We start from the raw sequence: 26,775 nt of genomic DNA on the forward strand, positions 1-26,775 counted from the left end.
GCATTCCCCCTGGCCATCTACCCCTAAATACTTTAGTGCATATTTCCTAAAAACAGGGATGGATAATTGATTGACTTGGGGGTCGGAGGGGGAGTGATAGGGATCGAACGGAGGGCCTCACGTACACCAAGCACATACTCTGCCACTTAGCTGAACTCCTAGCCCCAGGTAACTGGTTTACTTTAAATGCAATGAAAAATAGCCCATGGTTAATAAGTCTATTTTATTCATAATGTATTTGAAATAAAACAAGTGACATTTTCTGGTCTAAATTCAAGGTAACCATTTTGGGCAACTCATTCCACACCCCAGACTCTGGGAAAGGCACTCAGAGCAAAGTATCCTTACTTGGACTTTAGCATAAAGGCACAATCCACATGAGAAGTTAGAAATTCATCTGTACTTATTTTTACTACACATAGTTGATAACAGGGAGATTTCTTTTAAAATATACTAGCAGGGTGTGGTGGTGTGCACCTGTAATTCCAGCAACTCAGGAGGCTGAGGCAGGAGGATCATTGGTTGGAGGCCAGCCTGGGCAACTTAGTGAGGCCCCTGCCTCATTTAAAAAAAAAAAAAAAAAAAAAAAAAAAAAAAAAAAGCAAGAAAACAAACCAGAAAGGACTGGGACTGTAGTTTAGTGGTAAAGTGCCGCTGGGTACATTCTCCAATAGCCCCCTGCCAAAAATTTTCTCAACATATAAGGATTCTTCAGAAGCTAAAAGGGTAAAATCTTCTTTTACCATAATAGGCAGTAAGGATACTTTGAAAACTTTCATGTAGCTTCATAAATTGCTGTGGAAATGGCTTTATAATTGCAACAAATCTTGATGAAAAATGTCAGCTAAAATTATAAAGCAATTAAATAAATTAACACGGCTGCCAAATAGATATATTAGTACCCTACACCCAGCCAAGGAGAGATCCATATGTTATTAAGAGAAGACTCTTTTTAAAATTCAATAGGTTAATTTTTAAAATGGTCTTTAAGGTGACTGCAGGCAGAGAAATAAACCAATATCTTGGACCCTGGAGGCGATAAGAACTGGGTTTAAATCTGAGTTCCATTGTTTCGAAGCTGTGTGTTCTTGGAAAAGCCACTTACCTAATCCCTGGACACCACAACTGCCACAGTCCTATCACCCAACGCAGAAAAAAAATCACACTACGCCAGTCGAGGTTCCAAGAGGGTCAAAACAAAGAAACTTGTCAATCACTTAGCACAGTACCTGGTGCATATAGTAAGCATTCAATTAATGATACATGATATTACTAAGTGGTGAAACCTGGTCTAACATATTTTTATAAGATAATAAATTGCACCAGTTCTAATTAAACTTAAACTCCCATTGCTTTCCCATGTTCTATACCCCTGAGAAACTTAGAAGGAAAAAAAAAAAAAAAAAGATCCCAGCAACCCAGGAGGCTGAGGCAGAAGGATTGCAGGTTTGAGACCAGCCTCAGCAACTTAGTGAGGCCCTCAGCAACTTGGTGAGACAAAACTTTTTTTTTTTTTTTTTTTTTTTTAAAGAGGTGGGTATGTAGCTCAGTGGTAAAGCATTCCTTGGTTTAAACCCCAGGACCAACTCCCATGTCCCCTCTCAAAATAACCAGCCAAGCCTTATTTACTTGAATCTATTAATAGTCACATATAAATCAAGTCCAATGTTATGAGCTTTTAAGTTGTAAATTTGTTCCCTTTTTTTCCTCTACTATGACTCTATGTGCTCAGCAAATATTCATTGGCAATTAGGGTTAACAACATGTAATAAGAAATACAAAGGAAAAGAACAGTAGGGATTTAGCTGATCCCAGGAATATGCAGAGAATGTGCAGTTTCAACCATGCCTATTATGGGCTAGATTGTTCGATTATTAATCCCACTATAATCTCACCTAGCATCAAGTGTTGGGTCATATGCAACAAATGTTGAAAAATAATTTCTTAAAAAATTGGCTTGTTCATAAAAAAAGGGAGGGAGAGATACTTCATATAAATACAGCTGCTCCAATTTATATGTGCCCCCCAAAGGATCTATGTTGGAGATGTAATCCCCATGCCATTGTGTCGATTGATGATTAGATCATAAGGGTACTGCTTTCACGAAAGGATTAATGTCTTTATGGAGAGAGTGGGCTTGTTATCCCAAGGGCTTGTTACGTGCTTCTTATGAATGGGGTTCAGTCTCTTCTTGCTCTCTCACCCTCCACATGGAAGAATGAAGAAAAAAGGCTCTTGCCAGATGCTGGCATCTTGAGATCGGACCTCCAATGCCCCAGAACTGTGAGAAGTACGTTTTTCTTCTTTATAAATTACCCAGCCTGTGGAACTTCTGTGATAGCAACATAAAACGGACTACTACACAGATCCAAAATCTGCAGAGAACTTGAAAAGAGTGAAGGAAGGATGCTGGGCTTGGAAGGTCACGCTAGAAAGTGAAGAAACAGGGGTAAGGAAGGAGCAGGGCTCATCTACGTGAAGGATCTTTAAACAGAAGATCCAAACTGTGGCCCTGTGAATTCGGGCTTGCTCTTGGGGGCTTATGTACTTCTCATAAGCATAAGCAAAGCAATAATGAAAAAAAAAATGAAATCTCAGAAAGCACAAAAGTTTGCCACACCAACAAAACTACCAAGGTGGAGCTTGCTGGCCCTTCAGGTCCTTCACACCAGAATGTTCCAGACTCAACACATCTATTCAGGCTCCCATGACACACACAGAAAAGATGGTAAGGCCACGGGGGTTGATGGGGCTCTGGGAGATGGCCTGCTCAGGTCCTTCTCCGTGACAGGAGCCATGTTGCTAAAGTAAGCCAGCAGATGGGACCAACGACTGTCGGATCCCATGGATCAGGACAATGACCTTGGGATCTATCAGACTCAACTTTCTAAATAAGGATATGACTGGGACCTCTTTCAACCTCATTTCCTTTGTTGGAAAATGGATATAGTAACTTATACTTCAAAAGACTGTTAAGAGGATTGTAGGAAATACCTGAAGAACAGTGTTTAGTCGAGTTCCTGACATAGTGGAGGTACTCAATAATCACTGCTTCTTATTCTTTTTATCATTAGCATTGAAATTGGAAAGCGTGACATCAGGTATGCTTCACACTCTCGGGTCCCCTTCACCTCACAGAGATGACGGTAATACCTACCACTTGCATCGTCAGTATAATTAAGAAGTGGCTACTTGTACAGTGCTTAGATGCCCTTGGCACAGTGATAAATGACAGGTGACTCGCTAAGTGTGGAATTTATAATTTTGGGGTAGATCTTAAAGCAAAAATTAAAAACAGTCTAGATAGCCTTCAAGGAGAAGGACTCACAAAATAGACAAGATAAGAAAAAGAAATAAAAAGGCAAACAAGATAGAGTATCAGAAGTCACTGACTTGGACTAGAATAAGGACCACCTTGTAACCTACGGCCGGAGATGCCACCAATCAAGATGTCAGTCTTTTTTTTTTTTTTACCCCTGCTTTGGTACCAGGGATTGAAACCAGGAGTGCTTAGCCATTGAGCCACATCCCCAGCCCTTTTTATATTTTATTTAGAGACAGGGTCTCACTGAGTTGCTTAGGTCCTTGCTAAGTTGCCAAGACTGACTTTGAACTCATGGTTCTCCTGCCTCAGCCTCCTGAGCTGCTGTGATTACAGGTGTGCACCACGTGCCCAGCTCAAAGCTCCTTCTCATTTTAGACAGTACTGACTTTGGTGAGAGACAACAGATGCAACCACACTGAGGAATTTCCCAGTGCCCTCTATCTGGTCAGTCCTACGGATGCCTGTAGAACTTAGCTGATGACTTTGGACCAGAGGCATTCCATCAGCCTCAAACACAAGCTGAGCACAGAGAGACACATTCCAGGACACAAGCAAGCATTCAGCATCCAGTGCTTCATCCCAGCTTCTTGGTGATCCAAGGTCCAGTTTATCAGCTGGAATTGTTAAAGGCAGTGGCAGACTGGGTTGATTGCTGGCAAGCCATGTTGGAATAAGCATGCTTAAGAGAAAATCATAGGTTCAAACAGTCTCCAAGGTGATGACGGCCCCATTCCCAATGCCAAATGTCAGCAGATGCTAAACTGCCTGCCCGAGTATGGCGTCTCGATCAGTCAAGACCAGGATCACCTCTGTTCACCACATCACATTTGAATTGTCTTGCAGATCCAACACATTTAATGCTTTTGCAAACGTCTTGAAGTCTGCCATCCATAGCTCTTAAATAAGTCACAAGGGTCGCAGTCTCAGGGGAACTTTGATTAACAAAGTATTAAGCTGCAGAGCAAGACCTAAACCTCTACTTTCCTCTTCTGGATGACCTTTGCTTGAAAGCAGAGATGCGCACCTTTGAGCTCCGCCCAGCAGAGCGTGTCCTCAAGAACCAGCACCCGCAGAGAAGCTGCATCTCCTCTGGACAGCGGCAGCACCATCAATGACAAGCGCTGTCAGGTAGCGCATTCATCTTCATGGGAAAAGCAGCCATTCCAGAGCAACAATCTCAGATGTTGTCACATCAGCTAGGACAGGGAGTCATAAAACAGGACGGCTATCGCGGCAGGAGGTGCGGCGATATCTAGACTGTAATCAGGAGCTCGGAATGGGCCCTCCACCCCGAGCTGGCGGGGCGGGCACCCTCCCTCTGGAGTAGGATTACCACCAAGTCATCAGGAAAGTTCTCATCAGCCAGCTGGGACCCTTTCCAGGGCTCATGTCTCTGAACTGCCCTTTATTCCAAAAGTCTGTGCAAAAGTAGTTCTGAAGTTTTCCTTAGAGAGTAAGTACCCAAAAAATAAATAAAACAAGGAACATCTTTTTTCCGCTTCTTTATTCATTCACATGGATTGAGGTCTGGCCAGGTGGCGCATGCCTGTCATCCCAGTGGCTTGGGAGCACAAAGCTGGAGGATCGAGAGTTCAGAGCCAGCCTCATCAAAAGCGAGGCCCTAAGCAACTCAGCAAGACCCTGTCTCCAAATAAAATACAAAACAGGGCTGGGGATGTGGCTCAGTGGTCGAGTGCCCCTGAATTCAATTCCGGGTACCCCAAAATATAAAGTTAAATAAAACCATATGTTGATCCTACAGTCCAGACACCAAGCTAGGTGTGCAGTGGCCACTAAGGCAGATACAGTGCTGGACTCACCACAGTTAGAGTCTAAGAAGACTGGCAGCAGGTACCAGATATGCTTCAAGGTGGCTCTGGGAAAGGTGGGGTGTGGGAACTGGGGGAAGGTGGGGTGGTCCAACCAGGGTGGACTTTGCAGAGAAAGCAGTATTGGCTAAGCTGAAAAGAAGACGGAGCACTGTTCAGATAGGAAGGTGGGAAAGTAGGAGGAAGTAAAGTATGTCATTTAATTTTTTTATTTTCTATTTTTTTGGTACTAGGCATTGAACTCAGGGACTCTTAACCACTGAGCCACATCCCCAGCCCTTTTTTATATTTTATTTAGAGACAGGGTCTCACTGAGTTGCTTAGGGCCTGGCTAAGTTGCTGAGGCTGGCTCTGAACTCCCGATCCTCCTGCCTCAGCCTCCAGAGCTGCTGGGATGACTGGCCTTCACTACCTGGTGTGAAGGAGACCCAAGGTGAGCTGGAGGGCCTGAACCCTGCGGGGGAGGGGCTGGGAGTGGCTGGCAGGAATCAGATGATTCTGAGGAAGGAGAGAAGCGAGCATGTTTATATGCATTTCAGGTCCCTTGGTCTAAAAGTGGTTTTCCACAGACATACAAAGATCTAATGGAAAATGAGAGAAATCTAAATGTCCTAAGAAAACTATGCAATGATTTTTAAAGATCTGCATGATCGGTGTTAAAATTCCACCTTGTGTGTGCCAGTGAACTACTTGGAAATCAGAGGATTACAGTTATTTCTGAGGTCTGAAGAATTACACTACTCCATCGCTAAGACATAAAACTCACCATTTGACACAACTGAGACAATAGTCAGCAGTCAGACACATCTCTCCTTTTTACTTTCATTCTCAGTGGCCTATTGCTATTACTCTAATTAGGTGATTATTCATTACCCACAACTTGGGAGACCCAATCAAACCCTGACCCTGCTACTTGCTGTGTGACCTAAGGCCATGGGTTAACCTCTCTGAGCTTGTTTCCTCCCACGAGAGCAACTCCGTAGGGATTCTGTGTGTAACTGGAGAGACGCTAGTTGAGCTGGGATTATTATTTCCATTTTACTAAAGAATAAATGAGCCTCAGTTAGGTTACGTGACTTGTACCAGGACACAGAGCTGGCAGAACAGCCCTTAGACCTTACGCCTGGACTTCTGACACTCTGCATCTGCTCCTTGTTTCTCTTTTTTTAAGGAAAAAAAAAAAAATTGGTGGTGATTTTCAGTGGTAATTATAATTAAATTTCTACCAAGATGAGTTTTTTCATATTGTAGAAATAATAAAAGTTCTCAAATAAAGGGAAGAATGAAAGGGAACTGGAGAATAATAATAACATAAAAATAGCACTCGGCGCAACTTGCAATGGGTGGATTTCATGGTATGTGAATTACATCTTATCGAAGCTGTTAAAAATAAAAAAAAAATACAAACAGCAGAGGGTGAGAAGTGAGTAAGACGGCATTTAGGAGGGGTGTGAGCTTGAGGAAGTCAAGTTGCCTTGTTTCATCTTCTAATCTGCAAAATCAGACTGTCTCCTGCACGGTCTTTGTCAAGCCTCAGGATAGAGCTGCATTCTGCGTGGGGAAGGCCGTCGTGATGCACAGGGTGACACTAAACAACGTGTGACGTGATGCACAGGGTGACACTGAAACAACGTGTGAATGAAGGAGCTCTGTGTCCTCATGTCCAGGGACCCAGCAGCCCCCTTAAACTAGAGAGGAAGAGAAAGCTCACCATTGCCAATAAGCACCTGATCAGAGGTCGGCCTTTCTCCCACACCTGGGTCATGGGTCTCAGAGGCAGGAAGCTCTGGACCCCACAGATGACAGGAAGTCGGTTTCCAGCAGCACCCGTGTAACATGACCAGGAGGATCCGTCCCCCAAATTCAGGCCATAGGTTGGGATGGATCTGCTCCACCAGTCACAAGGCCCCCAAAATCAAAGCCACCACGTGCAGCCAGAGGAACCCAAGCCTATAACAGAACCCCAAGGTCATGTTTCCAGGCTCACAAGACCCTGACACAGACCTCCACTGAATTTCCTCCCCCGTTTATGAAGGAAACGTAAAACGAATTGTTGCTTGTCTTCTCCTGGGTGGGAACACCACTTCCGCTTCCCGAGTTCCCCATGCACTGGCTTCATGCACACAGAACGTTAGCACCACGTGTTTTTACACAAGCCAAGAACAACATGATGTTTTTTGCACCGGTTTTCAAAGTCTGAGGTCATTTCGGTACCCCGATTCCTACATAGTGGTAAGCTTAAGAAATCAAGCCATTTAGCTCAAAGTCAGGTCCGATAAATCAGTGGAGAAAAAAATTAAAAAATGGGAAAGCATGCCAACATGTAACCATGGTAACCCCACAGATGCATCAAGAAATGGTGTGCTCATTTGCTTCATTCCCATTTCTTAAATTGGAATCTAAGTAGGGGAGGAATTAGACGGAGAACAATCATGAGTCTGCAATTACTGGATTCTGCAATTTGCTTTCAACCTGAAGCAGCCGTGGGACAGCTAGGTGACCAACTCAAGATCGCTTCAGAGCCAAAAGAGACCCACACCAGCTACATACTGGTGATGTCATTTTCCCATGAGTCTATTTCCTCATCTGTAAAATGGGTATTAAAGATCACCACCTCCAAAGGTTTATTATAAGAGTAAAACATGACTGTATCAGAGGTAGAGCAATAAACTCCAGAGACCTCCAGTCCTGGTCACCCGGAGACTTTCTTTTTCTAATATCCTTCCTTTCTCCTCTCCTCTCTCCTCTCCTCCCCTCCCCTCCCCTCCCCTCCCCTCCCCTCCCCTCCTCTCTCTCTTTCTCTCTCTCTCTCTCTCGCTCTCTCTTTAATTCCAAGGATTGAACCCAGGGATGATTACCACAGAGCCACATCCCCAGTCCTTTTAATTTAATTTTATTTTTTTTATTGGACACAGGGTCTCACCAAGTTGCTGAGGCTGGCCTCAACCTTGCAATCCTCCTGTCTCAGCCTCCCGAGTTGCTGGAATTACAGGTGTACACCACCATTGTCCAGCCTTTTTCTTATGCATTTACTTTGATGCCTCAGTTTCTTAATCAATAAAAATAGAATGACAATTGCTATCCATGTCATAATAATTAGGAGATTAGGAATCAGTATTAGTTCAAAATAAATGGAATAGCATGTGTGGGGCACTGGGTTCGATTCTCAGCACCACATAAAATAATAAATACATAAAGATATTGTGTCCATCTATAGCTAAAAGTATTTTTTTAAAAAACAGAATAAAAATAAATGGAATTATCATAAAGATATTATTGGGATTATTTTCCAAATTCATTGCTTGAAGACTGAAAGAACTGAGGGCCAAGGATTCATATGAACACATTATCATGTGTTTCTGTCAGACACAGCTCTGCCACTCTGTGCAAAGAGGCCATCTCAGACCTTGTCCCAAGTTACTTGCAGTATCCTTCTCTCCTTAGAGTTTCAGTTTTATTAATTAGTGAAATGGAGGGCAGGTGTCTATTCTGGAAACTCATCTCTCAGGTCCCGGTCTGGACTTCCTAAATCTTTGCGAATCCATAGAATGCCTTAGATTAGTTCTGTTTGTTGTTTTACAATAGAATCAGCAAACAACAGCACTCCTGCATATTACTTGCAAAAAAAATTGTTTTAAGAAAACCATTCACATGGCTTGGGAGGCTGAGTCAGGAGGATCATTAGTTCAAAGCAGCCTCAGCAACTTAGTGAGGCCTGAGCAACTCAGCGAGATCCTGTCTCTAAATAAAATATAAAAAGGGCTGGGATGTGGCTCAGTGGTTGAGAGCCCCTAAATTCAATCCCCAGTACCCTGTCCTTCCCACAAAGGAAAAAACAAAGAATTAATTTTGGCCAGGTGTGGTGGTGCCCTGTAATCCCAGCAGCTTAGGAGGCTGAAGCAGGAGGACTGTAAATTCAAAGCCAGCCTCAACAACTTAGCAAGGCCCTGAGCAACTCAGCAAGTCCCTGTTTCAAAATAAAATACAAAAAAAAAAAGGGCTGGGGATGTGGCTCAGTGGGTACGCACAAAAAAACAAATAACAAAAAAAAACCCTAAAAAACCAAAGGGCAGAACTTGCCCAGCAGAGCAAACCAGTAAGTGGCAGAGTCAAACCAAAGTCTGTCACACCACTGCACTGTTGTTTGTCCTGCTGTGGACACTGATTGGCTTGAACTTCCGATGGCATCACGAAGGGGCAAGGAGCCATGTGTTAGAATCAGCCGCTGACCTTGTCTTTCCAGGCTCCACTTCCCCCGCCACCCCGCGGGGAGAGGCCAAGCCAGGCTACTTACAAGGCACAGCATGGCGGTAGAGGTTATCCCTTATGGTCTGCTGCAGCTCGTGATCAGGAGACCCTTTCTGGAACCGCTGATTGAGAAAATGTCGCAGGTCCTTGTTGAGCCTTCCTCCTGCAGGAGAGGGATAAAACAGAGGCCATCAACCACAGGGCTTCCTGGAGGACGAGCCTCTAAGGACTGCTTGTGGAAAAGCCACGCTCAGCAATTCCAGGGCGATCACAGGTTTCCTGCTGCAGGGGAAAGATGGAGCAGGAACGTCCGAAAGAAGGAACAGCTCAGGACAGCCATCGCCCACACTAACCGGAGGAGAAACTAACAAGGAACTGAATCTGGGGCATTAAAACATGCCCCACATCCACTTTCAGATGCACTCAGTGGGGGTGTAAGTGGCTAAATCCTCCAAGAAGATGACCTGGCAGTAACTACCAATGACAACACGTGCTGCCGCCAAGGAATCAACGGGTAGGAATTCATCCTAAGGAAATACTGGGGAAAGTTGGCTCACAGTTATCTACTATTATTTACAATGGCATTTTGTAACAGCAAATAAAAAAAAATAAAGAAAAGCAGAAATCTGGAAAGAACCAGAAGACATTGATTCAGTAAAGCAAAGTTCAAGCCGGGTGCGGTGGCGCACGCCTGTCATCCCAGCAGCTCGGGAGGCTGAGGCAGGAGGATCGAGAGTTCAAAGCCAGCCTCAGCAAAAGTGAGACCCTGTCTCTAAATAAAACACAAAATAAAGCTGGGGATGTGGCTCAGTGGTTGAGTGACCCTGAGTTCAATCCCTGGTACCCCCTCCCAAAAAAGCAGAGTTTAACCATATAATAACTATATATGTTAGATCTCCACGTGCTGAGTTTAGAAGGAAATTTGTAGACTAGCACAAACTGTCTAATTCCTTTTGTATAAAAAGGAATTATTTATTTATTTACTTATGTATGTATGTATGTATTGTGCTGGGGATTGAACCCAGGGCCTTGTGCATTCTAGGCAAGCACCCTACCAACTGAGCTGCATCTCCAGCCCTAAAAAGGAATTTCTGAGAGAAAGAGGACTACGGATGTAGCTCAGAGGCAAAGCATGTGTTTGCAATGCATGAGCCCCGGTTCAATCCCCTGCACCAAATCCATAAAAATAAAGGAAAAAAAAAAAGGCGGGGGACAGAACTGTATGCATAGAAGGAATCATGAGAAAATTTGAGCACCAATTTCCATTAGGGAAAAATTTGACTTGAGCTAGGAAACAGGAGATTCCTTCTCCATTTTGTCGACTGATAGATGAAGATCAATACACATCTCCCCTCATCCTGGGCGGCTTTTCAAACCCTCGGTGCGTACTGTTCTTTTGTTTGTCTGATTTTTGTTTCTTTGTTTTAACTATTGTTGCTGTTGCGGAAGTCATGGTTATCTTAGTGGGTCTAGCTAGATACCCATGTCTTTGAAATTCTCAATACGTAACAGAACAAAAGAAAAGCTAAGCCAGGTTTGGTGACGGACACCTATCATGCTAGCAGCTCTGGAGGCTGAGGCAGGAGGATTGCGAGTTCAAAGCCAGCCTCAGCCACTGAGTGAGGCCCTGAACAACTCTGCAAGTCCCTGTCTCTAAATAAAATATAAAAAGTGTTGGGGATGAGGCTCAGTGGTTAAATGCACCTGGGTTCAATCCCTGCTACCAAAAAAGAAAGAAAGAAAAAAAACCCACAAAATCACATCATTATAAAAATGTGTCATAGAAAACACATTTTTTTTAAAAAATCATAAATGCAAATTACAGTGTACAGGATCAACCTAGCAAGTGTTTGCTCTTCATGGAGAAAATGCTTCCATGAGAGTCCAAAATAACAAGACTGAGATCGTCTTTCATTTTTCAAACCAGATAAAAATTAGGTAAGTGCATGTTCAGCCTTAGAGAAACGATAGGGCAATCTGGTAACCAGAAGAGCCACGGAACTTCTGCTATCAGATGGTACCTTCCTCAAGTTCAAAAAGAGTCAATGGATGTCCCACATCTCAAGCAATTTGAGAAATGTGAACTAGAACTACACTGAGATTTCACTTCACTCCAGTCAGATGGTTATTAATAAGAATACAAGTAACATTACATGTTGGCAAGGATGTGGGGGAAAAGGTTCACTCACATATCGCTGGTGGGAATGCAAATTGGAAAGCAGTAATGGAGATTCCTCAAAAAGCTAGGAATGGAACCATCATTTGACTCAGCTACCCCACTCCTCAGTTTATACCCAAGGACTCAGAAGGAGCATACTACAGTGATACAGCCACATCAATGTTTATAGCAGCTCAATTCACAATAACTATACTATGGAACCAACGTAGGTGACCTTCAACAGATGAATGGATAAAGAAAATGCGAATTCACAATGGAATATTATTCAGCCTTAAAGAAGAATGAAGTTATGGCATTTACCAGTAAATGGATGGAGCTTGGAGCTATCATGCTAAGTGAAATAAGCCAGTCCCAAAAAACCAAAGGCGGAATGTTCTCTCTGATATGTGGATGGGAACTCACAATAATGGGTAAGAAGAGACATTCACTGGACTAGACAAAGGGGACTGAAGGGAAGGGAGGGGGATGGGAACAGGAAAGACAGTGGAATGAATGGATGTCACTTTCCTATGTTCATATGTGAACACACGACCAGTGAGACTCCACACCGTGTCCAACCACAAGAATGGGGTCCTGATTAGAGTAAGTTAGACTCCATGTAAGGATAATATGTCAAAATACACTGCCATGTTATATCTAAAAAGAACAAATGAAGAATAAGAAGAAAAAGAGGAGGAGGAGGAGGAGGAGGAGGAGGAGACAGTGATGACTGAGACAGTGTTTCCCACCACAGCAGGAAACTACTGACCTTCACTTCAATATCATGTTCAAGATGACTCCCAGCTCATTTTGGAATGGATGACTGAAACCCCATTTGAATTATTTTATTCACATTTCATTATACCCAAGGCTTCCATTGGCCAAAAGGAAAATACACATATACCAGTCGATTTTAGGTCATTCCATTATTTATGAAGTATACACTGAATGAAGATGATAACCCCGCCAACATACACTCAAAATGAGCATGGCACACTGGGCGCAGTGGCCCATGCCTGTAATTCCAGTGGCTCGGGAGGCTGAGGTAAGAGGATCGCAAGTTCAAAGCCAGCCTCAGCAACTTAGCGAGGCCCTGAGCAACTCAGTGAGACCCTGTCTCTAAATAAAATATAAAAGGAGCTGGGGATGTGGCTCAGTGGTTAGGTGCCCCTGGGCTCAATCCCTGGTCCAAAAAATAACAACAGAGTAAACCAAAGGTTGAATATGTTTAGCTGATATGTGGAAGCTAACCCATGATAAGGGGGGCGAGAAAGAAGGTCAGTACATTAGACTTAAGGAAGGAAGGGAGGGGCCTAGGAATAGAAAAGACAGCAGAATAAATCTAACAATTTTCCTTTGTACACAGAGGGAAATACCTAAGTGAACCCCACCATCGTGGCCACACAAGAATGGGGTCCTTACTAGGATAAGACATATTCCATGTTTGTACGATTTTATCAAAATGGATTCTACTGTCATGTATAACCACTAAAAAAGAAATAAAAAGTAAATAAATAAATGTTTAAGGAGATGGAAATGCTAATAACCCTCATTTGATCTTTGCATATGGTATGCACATTTCAAGAAATTACTATACCCCATAATTATCTATATTTATGTGTCAATAGAAATAAGCTTAAAAATCATGGGAAAAAAGAGAGCTGTTGTTTCCAAGAGGAATAGAAAACACTACATTATAGGCAATGGGAATTTTGCTGGGATACATAGTTATGCTTTTAAGCAAATTTTAGAGTGCCTTACACCTCCAACTAGAGTTACTAGGTAGGATTACCAAACAGTGGTGATTGACCAGTTGGTTTTATTTCCTGAATTTCAGCCCCAGCACACAGCTTGGAATATATTAAACACAAACTAAAAAAATTTTTGGGGGGGGCGATGGGGATTGAACCCAGGGGTGCTTAACCACTGAGGCAACTCAGTTTGTGGTGCTGGGCAAATTCTGCCCTTTGGTTTTTTGGGGTATTTTTGTTATTTGTTTGTTTGTACTTAACCACTAAGCCACATCCCCAGCCCTTTTTTATGTTTTGTTTAGAGACAGGGTCTCACTGAGTTGCTGAGGCTGGCTTTGGACTCACGATCCTCCTGCCTCAGCCTCCTGAGCCCCTGGGATGACAGGCAGGTACCACCACACCCAGCAGGTTTAGAGTTCTTGCCATGAAGACACTGTGGGTTATCATTGGAGTGTGAGTAGAAGAGATGTGTGATACCCAAAGGTACTGCTTCAGCCCAAAGTAAAATGGGTTCAGGATAGGGCATGTCTTTCCCAATACAGAACATAGTACATCCTATGGACCATGCCTGGAGAGCACAGGGTAGACCAGATATCCAGACTGGAAGGCAGTCCTGGATTATACTTCACTTTTGTCCCAAAGGCAAGCTAGCTGGAGCTTAGGATCATCTCACCAAACCTCTCTTCTGCAAGTGTGTAAAAGGGCAGGCTGACCGTGAAGTTAACGTTGAATCTGTGTTCCATGACATTTGAAGGCAAACAGCCTCCACCTTCACATTCCATCAAGAACACTGTACTTTTTGGCATCTAATCCCCAATTAATTGCCAGGTATTCAGAAGACGTGTCTACAAATCTTCTCCTAATCGTCAAGAGCAGTGAGCACATGGAATCTACTCAGCAAACAGGAAGTGTGTCACGGTACCTTCACTTTCTCTGAAATTCAAGACTGTTTTGTAAATAGAAAAGGGAACACAGGTCAGAGAGAAGTGGGGGCTCTCTCAAGGAAAAGGTTCAGAGCTGACCGCACAATGACTTTATAGCTTAAATGGGGAAAGAGAGGGATCAGGCTTGTCTGGAATTTGCCCTTATTTTGTATTTCTACATCATATACATATCTGAAACTCTGTGGCTTTTAAATTTCCAGCAGAATGTCTCTGTTTTTTTTTTTTTAATTCCTATCACTTCATAGAATTTAACTATGTTTGATTGATGTGCTTTTCATTTTAAATGTTGCGTAATATTCCACTTTCTAAATATGATTAAATGGCTTCCACAGAAAATCAAGTTATTTCCAATACAAACCATGCTGGTATAAACATCACTAAAATCCTTTCCCCCCATCATTTGCATTTGGTGAAGAAGCCCAGTTTCCAGAGAGAGACCACATTTGAGTCCTTCTTTTTTTTTGGGGGGGGGGGCGGTACCAGGGATTGAACTCAGGGGAACTCAACCACCAAGCCAAGCCACATCCCCAACACTTCTTTGTATTTTATTTAGAGACAGGGTCTCACTGAGTTGCTTAGGATCTCCCTAAGTTGTTGAGGCTGGTTCTGAACTCACGATCCTCCTGCCTCAGCCTCCTGAAGTGCTGGATCACAGGCCAGCTTTGAGTCCCCTTAATTCAACCCTTATGGCTGCGGGGGCAAAAGCATCTCCTTCCTGTGTTCTGAGACACATCTAGAAGGCAGAAGGATGCTTTCCATGACTATGAGAACTGACACTTTAATGCCTCCCAAAGTCTCACCGCTGAGGCAAAGTTGCATACAGAAATTAACACTAATCACGCTTCCAGGTGATTCTGTTTTCTCATACAATTTCTCCCAACCATGATTACAGCAGAGGAGAAGTCCATTTATTAGGGCAACACAACTGGTTTGTCCAGCAGTGCAATCATTACAGCAAAAGAAAGAGTGTCACTTCAGCACTTCAGATTGATGTAGGGTAGGTTAAAAAAAACACACACACAAAATTAGAAACTGAAAAACAAATTAACTTGTTTGATAGTCTTTAAAATGTATAATCCAATCAATGTCTGAAAAAGATATTTGCTATTTGTTTCTTTCTAACATATTTCTCCTAAGATTTTTTTTTCACTAGAAAGTTAATATATACTACTGGGAAACTCCTGTTCAATGGAGGCGGAGTTTCAGGTGAGAATGATGAGAAAGTTCTGGAGATGGACAGTGGGTGGTAATATCCGTACAAAAATGTAAATGCCATTTAATATAATTTATTTTGTTTTAGGGATTGAACCCAGGGACCCTTAACCACTGAGCCACATCCCCAGCCCTTTATATATTTTATTTAGAGCAGGGTCTGGCTGGCTGAGTTGCTGAGGCTGGCTTTCAACTTGAGATCCTCCTGCCTCGGCCTCCTGCGCTCCTGGGATTACAGGCATGAGTCACCACACCTAGCGTGTAAATGCACATTGTGCTAAACAACTGTATACTTGAAAGTATCAGTTTTATGTGTTTTATCAAAATAACAAAGTAACAGAAATTAATTACCAGATGAGAAAAATACACAAAAGTACAACAAAGTAAAATCATCTGTAACCTCACTTGTGGTACGATTAACATTTTGTTAATTATCTCCTGTGAATGTATACTTACATGTATACACAAATCATAAAAGCATAGCTATGTACCTACATGGTGGCCATGGCAAACAACACATATACTTAAACATTTGAGGAGCTGGACACAGTGCTGCACACCTGCACTCCCAGAGATTCGGGAGGCTGAGGCAGGAGGATCACGAGTTCAAAGCCAGCCTCAGCAACTTAGCGAGGCCCTGAGCAACTCAGCAAGACCCTGTCTCTAAATAAAATATAAAAAGGGCTGGGGATGTGGCTCAGTGGTCGAGTACCCCTGGGTTCAATCCCTAATACCCCTAATAAAGAAAAGGCAGTTTCTGACTCTGTTGTCTTGAGTGGAGCTCAAGAATCTACGTTTCAGGTACATATCTGGGTACTGCTATCTACTCTTTGTCAGAGACCCAGAGTGAGAACTACTAACTTAGACTAACCTGAAGAATGAACACCCTCCACCTCCACTCACCCCAAGAATTACCTAAGGGGAAGTCTTTCCCAAGAATTACCTAAGGGGAAGTCTTCAACCTGGGGGTGCAGGGCGGACAGCTAGGCCAGGAGTTAGGGAATGCCCATGGGTCATGTTCACTGCCCATTTTTGTAAATAAAGTTTTATTTAAAAACATCGTAATTAACAAGATTACCACCTGGGCTTTCATGCTACCGAAGCACAGTTTGTAATGGGGCAGTCTGTGCATGTCCTCCAGATGGTGAGTAGGTACTGTCCTTAGCCATGACAGACAAAAGTTGCCGACCCCAGCTAGAGGCCAATGCGTTAACCCTATTTGGAAGAAGGGAAATTGAAAGTAATTATATAAACAATTGAACTGTGGATTTCACATATCAGGACTTTTATTTTGTTTTGGTTTTGGGTTACATACACCTGATAATGGCAGTCATTCATTATTTCTCAACGGATCATTCACCAAATTAATTTTCTTACTGGAAATCACAGTTTGTCAAAATTTAAAGAATTCTCATTTTACTGTCCACACAGCCTCTCTAACATATTGTTGACATCTGTTTGAATTATTTTTTTTCCCCTACACCCCCCATCCACGTCTGAGGGTCCGGGGATTTGAACCATGGTCCTTGTGCATGCTAGGTGAGCCCTCTCCAAAAAGAGCTATTTCTTCAGCTCCCTGTTTGAATTATTGATGGAAAATTTTAAAATCACATCATCAAAAGAGCAAAAGTCATACACATTTCGACACTATCATCATCAGATGAGCCATGTTGAACTTCTTCCAAGCTTTGGTAGAAAACTGGCAGAACCTTTCTGGAAAGCAATTGTCAATATGTGTCAAGAACCTTTAAGATACAGTTCATGCTCGTCTATCTAGTAATTTCTAGGGAATCTCTACAAAACTTTCTGTTCGGGGCTTTTCATTATAGCATTGTTTATAATTGGGTTTTGTTTTGGTACCAGGGATTGAACCAGGGGCACTTAACCACTGAGCCACCTCCCCAGTCTTATTTTGTATTTTATTTAGAGACAGGGTCTCACTGAGTTGCTCAGGGTCTCACTAAGTTGGAGAGGCTGACCTTGAACTCCTGATCCTCCTGCCTCAGCCTTCCTGAGCCATTGGGATTACAGGTGTGCACCACTCTGACCGACAAGAAACCAATTTTATCAAACCTTCTGGGTGAGTCTACCAACATGCCGAAGTTCACAAGCCCAGGGTCCAAGCCATACCATAACCCTGAACGAAGTCTGCAGCACTAGGGTCTGACAATGCAACTATTTCCCTATTTCTCATGACAGCTACCCTTCTCTTGAAAACCTCTGGTGATTCCACTTCACCACAAGAGTTGAAAACAACAGAAAAACACAGGAAGGCCAGGTGCCGTGGGGCACACCTGCTCTCCCAGCAGCTTGGGAGGCTAAGGCAGGAGGATCGTGAGTTCAAAGCCAGCCTCAGCAACTTAGCAAGGTCCTAAGCAACTCAGTGAGACCCTGTCTCTAAATAAAATATAAAAAAGGGCTGGAGATGTGGCTCAGTGGTGAAGCGCCCCTGGCTTCAATGGCTGGTTTAAGAAACAAGCCAGACAGGTGGAACATCAGACATGCAGAGGCCAAACCCATCGTCCTAAGGAACAAAGGCAGCTGTGCTTTCAGGCTTGTTTCTCCAGCACTTAACAAAAAAAAAAATAATAATAATAAGAGAAAGAAATGTGCGCCGTCTGTGACGTGAAGCAGATTGATGTATGCTGATGGAGCTCAAGAAGACACTATTTACATGTGACGCCCCACATGGACAAGCACAAAACATTCTGCTAGCACTTCAGGAAATCTGCTGTATGATTATTTCCTTGCCTGTCTTCTCTATTCTCTTCCTCCTGGTGAACCTTTTTAGAACAAATCTCATCCCACAGTGAGAAGAAAGACGCATTAAGCATGGGAAAGAACGCGCGCTTAGGCGGAAATTCCATCAGCTCTGTTTTTTCATTATTTACAGCTTTTGGGCTTCTTACATTTATTCCAGTTAAACTGAGATAGTGGAATAACATCTGTTCAGAAAAAGAAAAAAAAATGGTAAAGGCCTTATATAGGGAAATCAGAAAGACAACGGTTCCCTGCTGGCAAAGTAATAATGCTGACGTGAGCGAGTGGGGACCCTCTTGAACAGCTGTGGTTTTCACCATGATCTGCAGTCTAATGTCCACGCTGCCATCCCTGGGTGGAATCTGAAGACATGACTTTAGGAAGACCAACTTTTTTTTTTTTTTTCTGGACTTGGTGTTGAACTCAAGGGCACTTAACCACTAAGCCACATCCTCAGCCCTTTTTAAATATTTTATTTAGAGTCACTGAGTTGCTCAGGGCCTCACTAAATTGCTGAGGCTGACTTTGAACCTCCTTCCTCCTTCCTCAGCCTCCCAAACTGCTGGAATTAGGAAGACTGACTTCTTGAGAGGACCCTGTGTCAGAGTCTCACCGGACACCCTGGATTCCAGAGAAGGCAGTCAACATTTTCCATAAATGGAACACAGAACTGACTTCAAAATCTTCACTCCAACCCAGTGAGCTTGCCGGTGCCATTTTACAAAAAAAGAAACTGAGGGTCAGAGAGTGGTCCATCACCTAGCTAAGGTGACACCAGGTGGAACTGCCAGCTGAGTCAGAGGACCACCTGTGTTGGTGATCAACACGGAACTCTACCAGGGGTCCGCAGTGAGAAGGATGAGAAGACAACGGCAGAAGCATCACCTTTGAAATTAGGAAAGTATATGTATTCTTTCTGTATTCAAGGTCTGGCATTTGCAGTGATTTTTTAAAATTTTCTGCTTTGGGAAGATTTTCCAAAAGCATAGCTGGTGTTATGGGAATCTGTTGATAGGATAAATGTCCCTACAGAGTGTGCTTCCCTCAGCAGTATGCAGTTAAAAGCACTGGGTCCCAAGCCAGATTTGATTAGCTCAGATCCAGGCTTCACACTCCCCAGCTGGCCTGAGGCAAGTTGCTGAGCCCCTCTGAGCCTCACGCCCCTAATCTCTCCAGAGAAGATAATGACACGATCTGCTTAAACAGGTGGCTGCAAGGCTGGGTGCAATAACACACTGACTTGCACACAGTAGGTGCTTCAGGAAATTGCTATTCTTTTAGCAAGGAGCACCACAGTGCAGTATGTCAGCTTCACTGGATCCTGAATTTAAAAAACAACACAATGTACATCTGTCATCCCTGTGGCTCGGGAGGCTGAGACAGGAGGATTGCAAATTCAAAGCCAGCCTCAGCCATGGAGCGAGGCCCTAAGCAACTCAGCGAGACCCTGTCTCTAAATAAAATATAAAAAGTGCTGGGGATGTGGCTCAGTGGTTAAGCGCCCCTGGGCCCAATCTCTGGTTCCCAGATACTTATGGCCCAGCTGGGGGAGTGTTGACACCTGACTGAGATGATGCTAATGAATGAGTGTTGAGATATGGCAATTGTATCCGGCTTGGAGGAAGATGCCATCTTTGCAGGGTAATGCCTGCGTATTTCAGGTGAGGTACCATGCTACCTAAATCCCATACTCAGAGAACATGGCAAAATGGAAATAAGTATAAATATGGAGGAAAGGGGTGGGTATGGCCAGATGTGAACAGTTAGTGAATCCTAGTGAGAGGGTATGCCTTATACTATTCTATTAACTTCCATGAGAATGAAAGTGTTCAAAAATCACATTATGACTTTCCTAAAGCAGTTATGCTACCTATGAAACCAGAAAACATCTAGGTATGGAAAACATCCCAATATGAAAACAAAAACTCTAAGATCTGTGAATGTGTGTGTGTGTGTGTGTGTGTGTGTGTGTGTTACTGAGGATGGAACCCAGGAGTGCTTTACCACTGAGCGACACCCCCAGTCCATTTTTTAAAAGTTTATTTTGAGACAGGGTCTCGCTAAGGTGCTGAGGGTCTTGCCACATTGCTGAGTCTGGCCTCAAACTTGCCATCCTCCTGCCTCAGCCTCCCGAGTTGCTGGGGTGACAGGTGTGTGCCACCGTGCCCAGCCAGCTTCTCTTCTAACCTGTCATATGGTAAAGTTATCCCAACATCCCTCTTGCCAGCCTCTGTATGAAGAGACTGGGAAAGTGACATCTCGCCAGCACCATCACGGCTTCCAGAGAACATCAGCCAGCGCGTGTGAACAAAGTTCCTTCGCAGGAACCAACAGCCAGGAGGGAAGTCCTGTAATGTAGGGGTTTAGGTGCTGGGGACCTTTGAGATGGAATGCACATGCAACTGAGATCCACTGAGCATTCCACGGCCTCGCTCACCCACAGTAATTAGGCAGCTGTGCCCTTCCCCTCCTGGCCTCGCCCCAATTTATTCTCACACAGGAAGCGCTCATCCGGGTCGCAGAGCATCTTCAACGTGGTCTCATAACATGCACACGACAGTTGACTGGGGCCAGAGTGCCAGGCGTCCTGACCTACGTGGGCGTATCTCAGACAAACGGCTTCACAATATGGTACGTCAATCAATTTACATTGGCCTATGAGAAGGGAGGACCAGCGATCCTCCCCTCCCTGGACGCATCTGAAAAGAGCACGACCATTTCTCCTGGCAGAGCATCCTTGGGAGCCTGCTGTTGGCACAGAGCCCCTCGCCAAACACGTTTCAAAGTCAAGACCACAAGAGGGCTGGGGTTGGGGCTGGAGCGCCTGCCTAGGGCCTGTGGGGTGCTGGGTTCGCGCCTCAGCACCACCTAAATTTAAATAAATAAAACAAAGGTATTGTGTCCATCTACAACTAGAAAAAAAAAAAATGTTTTAAAGAGAGAGAAGGTTGCAAGTAATAGCTGAGTACCAAATGAGAGAGAGAGAGAAAGAGAGAACTTATCAGGTGAAGGTGGGTAAGGGCAGATTTCTCCAGTTATTTTTTCTTTTGGGAGGGTGGGGGGGTGTTACTGGGGAATAAACTCAATGGCACTGACCACTGAGCACCTCCCCAGCCCTATCTATTTTGTATTTTATTTAGAGATAGGGTCTCGCTGAGTTGCTCAGGGCCCTGCTAAGTTGCTGAAGCTGGCTTTGAACTTGTGATCCTTCTGTGTCAGCTTCCCCAGTTGCTGGGATTACAGGTGTGCACTACTGACCCTGGCATGAGTTAAGAATTTTTAACCTCATGGGTTTGCAATATAAGAAATAACTGGAAGCCAGGTGCAGTGGTGCACACCTGTCATCCCAGTGGCTCGGGAGATGAGACAGGAGGATCGTGAGTTCAAAGCCAGCCTCAGCAATTTAGCAAGGCCCTAAGCAACTCAGTGAGACCCTGTCTCTAAATAAAATACAAAACAGGGCTGGGGATGTGGCTCAGTGGTTAAGCACCCCTGGGTTCAATCCCCAGTACCCGCTCCCCAAATTCTTAACTCACGCAGATGCAGCTCTCTGGCCTGCCCACAGCTCTCGATTTTAAAGAGTGTGGAACCTGAGTGTCCCTGGAGGGGAGAGAGTCCTCCTGCCCAGGCCGATCTTCAGATCTCTCTCATGTCCAAAATCGCGATGACCGTTTCCACCCCCCCCCCCCCCACTTTCCTAGCCCCTCACTCTGCTCTTCAAGCTGCGATTTGAAAGTGATTATAAATAATGGGGCTCTAAAAGCCGTTCGGTAATTAAGACACTCACTGGCCATATGCCAACCCCGACAATCAAAGGTGATTTATAAGACAACCTGTCACATCTGCCAGTCCGGCTTCCCGCTGCTGGGCTATCTGGATGCAGAGGAACATTTGCTCCTGGTGACTTTATTTATTTATTTAACTCGAGAGCAGACCAGCAAGCCAAAGGGCTACAGCTTGGAAAAACTGACATCCAAGGAAAGCAAAACAAACCCAAGAAGCCACTTGTAAAGAAAGGAGGGAAAGCAAAGAACATACTAGAAACTCAATCGGGTTGGAGCCCTAGGCTTTGTCGCAGAATGGCAGAGACCCCAGTGAGCCCCGAAGCCAAAGAACAAATCAGGACCTTGCTCGCCAAATCTTCCCACCTTCGGTGTAAGAAGCTTCGAGAAGCCGGCACTGGAGCCCACCGCATGCTCTGCCTCGTGTCCCCTGTCACGGGGACCGCTGGCACCTTGGCTGGAACAATTTTTCGTGGCTGTGCATCTGCCTGAAGCACCTCTGGATGGACAACCTCCCTGTTTTTGCAGCTCCCAAGTGAATGCAGGAAGTGTCCCCAGGCCCTGTGACAACCACAGTGGGGCAGCCCCGCCCCCAGAGGGAGGTGAGCACACCAGGGGGGATGCTGAAGGTTCACTGCCCCTCAACACAAGCCCAGAATTTTCTTATGTTTTCTTTGAGATGCAAGGGCCCCTTAGTAAAGAACCCTGCAAGAGCAGCTGGGAGGCGGAGGCAGGAGCCGGCGAGTTCCCAGCCAGCCCCAGCAACCCAGCGAGGCCCTGAGCAGCTCAGCGAGACCCTGTCTTTAAATGAAATATAAAAAGGGCTGGGGATGTGGCTCAGTGGTTAAGCTCCCCTGGATCAATCCCTGGTACCAAAAAAAAAAAAAAAAAAAAAAAAAGGCAAGAGGGCACACCCTGGGGATGGCTCCGCGTAGGTTAGGTCACGTGTGACATGTGTATGCTTCAGCACGTGAGTCTTCCAGCATGGGGCTGAGGACGCAGAGCAGCGTGGCTGAGCGCCCAGCATCTCAGGTTTGCCATGACATCCACCGTGTCCAACACAGGTCCAAACGACTCCATCTGAAGGATGTGTCTCCAGGACCTAGCCTGCTGCTCTGGTTTACTGTGCTCACAGCAGATGTCATTCTTTGGAATCACCTTATTTTCCTTTCTCTTGCTTTTCTCACACCCACTCCCCGCCAATGCGCGTGCGCACACACACATGCCATGGAGGGTTCTATGACATCGGTGACCCACTTAGCCAACAGGAGACTCTCTGTCTACAGCAGGAGGTGCCAGGAGCAGGCGAATGAGTGAACAAAGGAAGGATAAAAACACTCATTAAACCAACCCAAGCAGCCAGGCGCCAGGGCGCATGCCTGTCATCCCAGCGACTCCGGAGGCTGAGACAGGAGGATCTACCGTTTGAGGTCAGCCTCAGCAACTTGGCAAGGCCCTCAGCAACTTAGTGAAACCCTATCTCAAAATAAAATATAAAAAGGGCTGGGGATGTGGCTCAGTAGTTAAGCGCCCTGGGGTTCAATCCCTGGTACCAAAAACGCAAACAAAACAAAACAAAAAAGAAAACACAAACCCAACCCGAGCAGGGGCTGGGCCATAGCTCAGGGGTACAGAGCTTGCCTGTCATGCACAAGGCCTGGGGTTCAAGACCCAGCACTATGCTAAAGGAACAAAGCCACCAGCAGTGTCTAAAGCAGAGCCAGGAGTACTGAGTGTTCTTGTCCTGACTTGGTCCTTTGCTACCTCTGAGTGCTCCTGGGTGAATCTCTGCCTGGCGCTGAGTCTCAATACCCGTCTCCCTCTGTGGGGACAGTGAGAGAACCCACAGGACAGAGCTGTCACAGAGACCATGGGAGAACAGGAGGCCTGTCCTACCCTCACCACTGGATTCAAAAGCCACGCGTTTCAGAAACACCTCTCACGGGACGTCTGTTCTCCAAGGAGAGAATTTTCTTTTTCGACTCACGATCATGACAATGTCTAGAACAACCGCGTTAAACCAGCCAGCCTGTCCCCCTCTCCAGACTGCAAGCTAATTAAATCCCACGTGTCATCTCCAGATTAATTTCACACACCTACTTGCACTGGAAGTACACCGTGTGGCCCGAGGGGCACAAGCCAAGAGATGGTGCCCCTTCCAGGTCTGTCCGCACAGTGGCCAGGACGCATGGCCTGGGCCGGGACCCTCCTCCCCTGCAGCCTGGTCAGACAGCAGGCTCTGGCACTCATCTGCCGCCCCCCCACTTATGTACATCTTCTGTATATATGTATTATATTGCTTATGCATTATTTTAATTTGCATTCCCCCGTGACTGCTATGTTAAACATCTTGTCATGTGCTAATGAATGTGTCTTTTCATTTATGAAGCATCTATTCAAATTGTTTGCCCATTTTTATTAGGTTGTCTTCTTAATATTGACTTGTAGATTGTGAATATCAGCCCCTTGCAGGAATGTAGTTTGCAAATATTCTCTCCCAATCTGTGGCTGCTTGTACCTCCTTTTTTCCTTTTTTTCCTTCCTCCTTCATCCCTCCTTCCTTCCCTCCATCCTTCCTTCTTTCCTATTGTTCTGGTACTAGGGCTGGAACTCAGGGACATTTTACCACTGAGTCACACCCCCCCCCCAGTCCTTTTTATTTTTTTATTTGCAGACAGAGCCTCACTAAATTGCTGAGGCTGTCCTCAACTTTGCAATCCTCCTGCCTCCGCCTTCCAAATTGCTGGGATTACAGGTGTGTTCACTACACCTGGCCAGGAGAGCTCTTGATAAGTAGCTTTTAATGTTTGTGAAGTCTAATCTACCCAGTTTTATGGTTATTTTCTATGGTTCCTATTTTTTACAGATAAGTCCTAAAACAGTCTAATAAAATAAAGAACTCTAGGCAAAGATCAAGGAGGCATGAATGGGCCCCCCGAATCTGTGTGGAAAGTCATCTGTAGGATTTTTTTTTTATCATGAACAAATGTGATACATGTTGTTTCTCTGTTTGTACATGAAGTAGAGGCCTACCATTTGTGTAGTCATACATTTACATAGGGTAATGGTATTTGATTCATTCTGTTATTTTTTCCTTCCCCCCACCCCTCCCACCTCTATACAGTCCCTCCTTCTTCCATTCTTGCCTCTCTCCCACCCCCCATATCTGTTAGGATTTAACTTCCTGTCTCAACTTAACGAGGCCATGAAGCGCCCAGATGTTTGCTCAAACATCATTGTGGGTGTTTCTGAAAGGGGATCCGTGGATGAGTTTAAAACTTCACTTGATAGACTGAGTAAAGTGGACGGCCTTCCCCAGCCTGGGTGGGCCTGATCTAATCCGTGGAAGGCTTGAACAAAACCAAAAGGATGGTTTCCTCAATGAAAGGGACTTCCTTCCACCTGGGACAGCTTTGAGCTGGCAAGCAGCTGTTCCCTGCCTTCGGTCTAGAACTGAAATATGACATTTTCCTGAGTGTCCTGGTGGTCAGCATTATCACAGGCACTACCACTGACTCCTGTGGATCTCAGGCTGTCGCCCTCAGTTCTTGGGATGTGCTGGCCTCCAGAACTGCATGAGCCAATTCCTCATGATAAATCTTTCTCCTCTCCCTCTGTCCCTCGACCCCTCAACATTTCTCTTTCTTTCTCCATAAATATATAGTTTTTTTTAAAAATACTCCCACACATGTGCACAGGAACGTGGTTCTGTTTCTCTGGAGGACCCTGGTTCATACATCGCCTACCTCTTTCAGCTCCAACACAGCCTGAAGTATTGTACTCAGGGCCTAACGACTGTTTCTGGAATGTCTAATAAACTGGCCCCATTTTTGCATGTCTATAAATGGAAGAGGTTGGCTCCAACCTCCCTTGAGGTTGCTCCCACTCTAACCCATCAATCCTCTACTTGGTCTCCCCTTTCCTTCCAAAGAAGCCTGTTCCCTTGGGTGTCCTCTACCAAGACTAATTCAGCAGTGGTTCTCAGACAATGGGGACAGAGTGCCCTCCTAGCTAATGAGCAGGAAGTGATCCCAGCAGGCCCTGCTACATATAACTCGGGCCTGGCTCACTGGCCCAGGTCTGTTTGGAAGCAACAGTAAGAAGTGCCAAGAACTCAGGGGTACAGTAACTGAATTTTCTCATTTCTCCCCTAAATGTATTGCTTATATGCAGACATACTCACTCCGATCTAAAGCAGCATAATTATTTCCATATGTATTCATTCATCCATTCATTCATTCATACTGGGGATACAACTCAGGGGCACTCGACCACTGAGCCACCCCCACCCCGGCCCATTTTTTTGTGTTAGATTTAGAGACAGAGTCTCACTGAGCTGCTTAGGGCCTCCCTCCAGAGGCTGCCTTTGACCTCGAGATCCTCCTGCCTCAGCCTCCAGAGCTGCAGGGATTACAGGCAGGTACCACCTCACCTAACTTAAACAGCATTTTAAAGCTGCACCAAAGATGCCAGAGGAGCCCAGCCACCCCATCGCTAAGTGCTTCTCTTAGGAAAGCAAGTCCTGAATACTTTTGCTACTAACACTTCGAAGATGATCTAACATTTGTCAGAGGAACAAACTGAAGCACGTCAACACTTCTGCCTTTGGGAGCTGGGACCCCTTCCTTTTGATTGCTTGCTTCCAGAACTATCCTTAGGAGAGAGAAGTTTACCTTTAAAAATTAAAGTGGCTTAATGTAAATTTTGCAATGCCTCTTGGGACCCACCTACATCTTGGGGAGAAGTCAAACCACAAAGGGGACTTT

The 26,775-nt window shown here is 44.8% G+C and overlaps 1 protein-coding gene across 16 annotated transcripts in view; it reads right to left on the reverse strand.

The window, feature by feature from the left end:
• MAGI1 (membrane associated guanylate kinase, WW and PDZ domain containing 1) overlaps positions 1-26,775 on the reverse strand; it is a 692,610-nt gene that overhangs the window by 286,422 nt on the left and 379,413 nt on the right. For all 16 annotated transcript variants that reach the window (XM_079114351.1, XM_079114364.1, XM_079114363.1 and 13 more), the window contains exon 2: positions 9,449-9,565. In XM_079114351.1, the coding sequence (XP_078970477.1) occupies positions 9,449-9,565 (117 nt within the window). The remainder of the gene's footprint in view (positions 1-9,448; positions 9,566-26,775) is intronic.

This window comes from Sciurus vulgaris (genome assembly GCF_902686455.1).
Source record: "Sciurus vulgaris genome assembly, chromosome: 16".
NCBI classification, from domain to species: Eukaryota; Metazoa; Chordata; class Mammalia; order Rodentia; family Sciuridae; genus Sciurus; species Sciurus vulgaris.